The 5012-nt window shown below is 40.8% G+C and overlaps 1 protein-coding gene across 3 annotated transcripts in view; it reads right to left on the bottom strand.

Moving 5' to 3' along the window:
- Positions 1-214: 214 nt before the first annotated feature.
- LOC138350675 (uncharacterized) overlaps positions 215-5012 on the bottom strand; it is a 26686-nt gene continuing 21888 nt past the window's right edge. The window contains exons 2-3 of one of the 3 annotated variants that reach the window (XM_069301898.1): positions 3656-3865; positions 215-639 (exon numbers count right to left, since the gene is read on the bottom strand). In XM_069301898.1, the coding sequence (XP_069157999.1) occupies positions 461-639; positions 3656-3865 (389 nt within the window). In that variant the 3' untranslated portion in view covers positions 215-460. Of the gene's footprint in view, positions 640-3583; positions 3866-5012 lie in introns of those variants that run through there. The other 2 variants (XM_069301899.1, XR_011222202.1) reach the window with 2 other exon arrangements.

Here is a 5012-nt window from a genome sequence, read left to right as displayed (position 1 = left end):
AATTTAAAAAAATAAAAAAAATAAATTTAAAATCTTCTTGATGCTGATTGAGAATATCCATGAATATAAATTATTACTGATGGATTCTCTTATATTGACGTACATCTGCATCATTCAAAAATGTAGCATCAATATAATTTACAGCAGAGATTGGTAATTTTGTTCTCGTGGGTGTCAATGCATGACCAGCAAGAAAATTGTATAATAATACAGATTGCATCTCAGAGGTTCATTGCAAGACATGCTACAAGTCATTCATACTATCAATTTCCATCAACAATACAACTCATTTCCATCATCAATAAGTTACAACTCATCAGAATCACCAACATGTTACAATTTTATGAAATTTATTTTTTTTGCAACTCATTTGGGAGATAATTACAGTCAATCTTGTAATAGCAGACACAAACCTGCAGCGCCATTAAAGTCTAAAAGCTTGGATGTGGGTTTTCATGAGTTAGTATGTTCTTTGTCCAGTCCAAGTGACTCGAAAACCCTGGATTCCGAACTTTATCGCCTGGCATCTTAGGTAATCTCCTTCTTCTAACACATGACCGTCTGCGACCTCTACTAAGAGGTTGTTGGTGGTGACGCCCTCATGGTAAAGGCCTCTCAGAAGTTTCTTCACACCAACACCTGAAGATGGGGCAAGGGTTAATTTGACGTTCAAACCTGGCTACACCATGTACTTTTGCAACAAAATCTAAGTTTAGTATAAATATATTCAATTGAAGAAATGAAAAGAGGCACTCAGTGGTGGTTGAATGTGTCTGTGGTAGTCGTGGTAGTGTTGTATGGTATCTGTCAGAGTAGCGATAGTGTTGTATGGTATCTGTCGAAGTAGTGGTAGTGATGTATGTAGAGTTTTAGGTATATGTTTAAGTAATGGTTATATTGTATGTGGTGTTGCTGGTATATTGTATTGTATGTCGTAGTAGTGGTAGTGTTGTATGTAGTGTTGTTTTTATCTGTCGTAGTAGTGGTAGTGTTGTTTTTATCTGTCGTAGTAGTGGTAGTGTTGTTGGTATCTGTCATAGTAGTGGTAGTGTTGTATGTAGTGTTGTTGGTATCTGTCATAGTAGTGGTAGTGTTGTATGTAGTGTTGTTGGTATATGTAGTAGTGGTAGTGTTGTATTTAAAACCATGATTCTTAATGTTTATACACATATATGTGCAGTTTACTCCACCACATAAAGGTCCACAGATGTTAAACAGCTGCAATTAAGCAATTTAAACATCATTGAGACTTCTTCTGTCGTGGGGAGCGTTGTTTACTAAAGTGACAGCATCTCGACACTCATGAGATCCACTCTAAAGCGAGTATAATTGCCCTACTTGTTTTAAGGATCCTTTTATACTATTATTAACCAAACGTATTTGGTTAAACAATTATTTAATACGTATTTGCATTTATTTTGGAGTATTACCATGATATGCTTCTAGCTATTAGATGTAATTACATATCCTGGTATGGATCCATTAAAGCGGCCTCCATGAGATGGTGTTCACGAAATGTTCGAAATATGCTGACTTGACACTCTCTGTCTTGGGAGAGTTTGGCTTGTTCTATTAATAGCTATGCCTGGTCTATGTGCTTTCAAAGACCATGTTACTCAGACATGTTATTGTTACGAACCCGGATCCAGCGTCCGAACGTGGAGTAGTAACGACCACGCCATCTGTGGGTCAGCTCCCGAAACCCCCGCCAAACGGACGACGACACCTGGTGAGGACAAGGTGTACCAGCCACAAGGGCCAGTTTCCAGTCCTGTGCAGCTCACAACACAGCTGCCACTGACCTCTGGTGAGGTGGTGCTCCGACGACAGCGCCATCTATGGACTGGATACGTCAGGTGTTTGTGCCCGAGCCCGTAAGTGAGGTGTTTTAGTGTCCCAGTTATTGATGACGTGTCTGCTTACAGAGCCGACCTGGGACTGCTGTGATGGAAGTGGAGTCAGTCTACCCGAGGCAGCCAGTCTCCATACCTTGAACGTTGCTGCAGCTGTTGTGAAGTCGTCCCCCCGGAAGAACACTGTGGTGTGTTAGCCTGCCAGTGGAGTGGCAGTAAAAGGATTTACCCGGGACCGACTGTTGGAGACGATCATCCACTGGGGTATTGAGGACAGGAGGGTGATTTGTGATATCACACGAGACTCCTGTCTAGGGCGTACCCCTTATATCGTTCGTGGAGTGGCCGTACCAGCCTTGTGGGCTCAGAACCTGCCAGCAGACCAGCTGGACGTGTGGTTGACGGCCTCCACGGCGGTGCCCCCCAGTGGACCTGTGTTTTGGCTGACCTGTGGCCAGGGTAGGCTCAACTTCTTTGGAGAATTCGTGGTGAGGCCACGAAGAAAGCACCAAGGACTCGGCACCGAGAGTTATGGCACCAGCGTCTTCAGCAGAAGACATCGATTATGGATTAATCCCCTTGTAAAGTGTTAATATCCCTCCCCCTTGTGCACTCATTTATTTCATATATTTAAACGGTGATGATAATAATTATAATATTATGTTCTTAACTTTCTTTCCCTACTCCCTTTAAGTTACTTGCGTCACGGATCTCATCCCTTGATAGCCACTACTGGCTTGGGAACGGATACATTATATCTTCCTCTAACAACATCAGAGTAAGGACCCCGTTGCGTCCCAAGAGGGCCGTAACAGTTATATTCTAATTTTAGTTGAAATTTTCCACAAGAGTGACCATTCGGTGTAAATTTAATTGAGACTATAAGAGAAGTTATTATTTCCATTTTATTTCTTTTTTTTTAGTGAAGGTTTTGTAAATTTTAAAATGCTCTGTTTCCACAAGCCTTCATTCCTATTTATGCCTTGTGTGAAAATCTTAGGCACTGAGTGAGGGAAGATAAACATTGCAAAATCGAGGAGTGTAGCCTAATACTCAAAACAGCTACTATGGAATGAGGATAACTGAAGACTTTTTCTTCAGTACTGGACGTAGGTGAGTGCCCCTATGTTTACTGATGCAACAGGGTGACCATGATTGGCACATATATCACCTTACACATAATGCTCTACCTCCCACCCTCTGGAGACAGAGTACTATCCTAGTGAGTCCTTGGGTGAGTTGGTCGCTGAGGTCCCTGTGTTTTGACTGGTGTACATGAGAGTTTAGTGCCGACTTCATTTCGTGGGCAGTGGAGTGCAGGTAAAGAGATAAGGAGATTTTAGAACGGTGACGGAGTGTCACCTATGTGTCTCAGTAAGGCACAGTTCCTCTTCTCCTCACACCCCGGTAACACACTATATAACTACTATACTTTAGCACATTCTTATGGCAATTACTTACAATAATAAAAAAGTTGCATTTAAAGGTGCACCAAAATATTTTAGAAGCACCATAGACTGAATTAGTACGAAAATTATTTATTAAAGAATACCCTAGATTAATCCAGAAGCACTGTGGTGCATTATTCTACATTGTACTTGGATAAAGTGTCCTGAATTGCATAAGAAGCACTACAGGTGCATTAGTCGAGACAATGTTGGACAAACAGAGCCATGGGTTACTCTAGCAGGATTCCAACTAAACAAATGTCTTGAGGAAAGTATTGTTACCTAAATCAGAACCATGAGAAACTCCATGTTACTCTTTTATTCCTGACATTCATGTGCCAAAGATGTACATACTGGTAATGTCAGTCTTGCAGAAGCTCAGAAAAGAGTACCGCAACCTTTTGGCGGGAGGACACAGTTGCCGAGCCAGTTGACAACACAAGTCGAGCTCGCGGCTGTTATCGGTGAAACTGCACATGATTGTCAATTCAAGTCCACTTCCTTTATAGGGCAGACTGGGCGGGGTAGCCAGGTCCATGCTGCTTGTGGCTTCCAGGATAATACCTGATGACACAAATAGGATATAGATATTCTGTGTTAATTCTAAGCTAAAACAAGAAGACACTAATATATATACACTGCCCGTATTAGGTAGTGTCTTTGACATGGCTTAAAATTTGAGTCACTTTTGATGTATATAATCAAGGAATCATAAACATTTTGAAACGTTCAATTAGGGGAGGAAGTTTGGGAACTGAATATATGCTAAAAATGCTTATTGAAATTTTGTTGCAGATAACAAGTTTAAGTTTATGAGTTAACTGTTAATTGCCCGCAAACGTCTTCCCCATCTTTCCCAGCACACACCTCAGTCTCTCCCCTCAGTCTCTCCTCATGGTTAAGGGTGATTTATTTGTTAATACTGACTTGATATTCATCTCGTCGGTAATTGTGTTCCATTCCATACCTAGAACTATTAATTGATTGGGTACCTGATAATTTTGAAACTTTCTCGTTTATCTGGTTTAATTGTTTATTATTTAAGGCCCATGATTGTAGAGGCATATTGGCTCCTAGTAACTCACGGTTAGCTACATGGTAGATTTCTACCAATTTAGTTTCATTATTAGTGGTTCCTTGGAAGTTGTCCACGTACAGGTTGTTACTGATCTCGGCTTTATAGGGACTATTTGACTTCTTCAAATGTGTATCCAACGTAGTTTGAAGAAGAAACGGTGAAGAAGTTACGCCAAATAGCGCGGAAGCAAACCGGTAGGTGATGACGTCACTATTAGGAGATCCGTGACCCAGAGAAATTTAGTAAAATTACGATCCTCTTCTTGTAGGCCAACTCTTAAGAAGGCTTTACTGATATCTGCAGTATAAGCATAAATACCAGAGCGGAATCGCAGTAGTACATCTTGTAGCCTTTGTGTTAGGCTTGGTCCAGTTTGTAGACACCCATTCAATGACATGCTGTTTACCTTTATTTTGGCACTGCAGTTAAAGACGATACCTATTGGTGTCGTCACTGACTCCTTCATTACAGCTTGGTGAGGTAAATAGTGACCTGTTTTATGGTCATCATTATCAACAACTTCAATAAATTTACTATGGAGTTGTTGTTGTATCAATTGGTGATGCAAATTTAATTTATCGGATTGTTTCTGAAACCGTACTATTTGAGACTATAATTGGGAAGCTGCCATGA

The sequence above is a fragment of the Procambarus clarkii genome, chromosome 46, assembly GCF_040958095.1.
Source record: "Procambarus clarkii isolate CNS0578487 chromosome 46, FALCON_Pclarkii_2.0, whole genome shotgun sequence".
NCBI lineage: Eukaryota > Metazoa > Arthropoda > Malacostraca > Decapoda > Cambaridae > Procambarus > Procambarus clarkii.
Note: the sequence above shows the minus strand (reverse complement) of the source record. Positions and strands in the feature narration are given on the sequence as shown.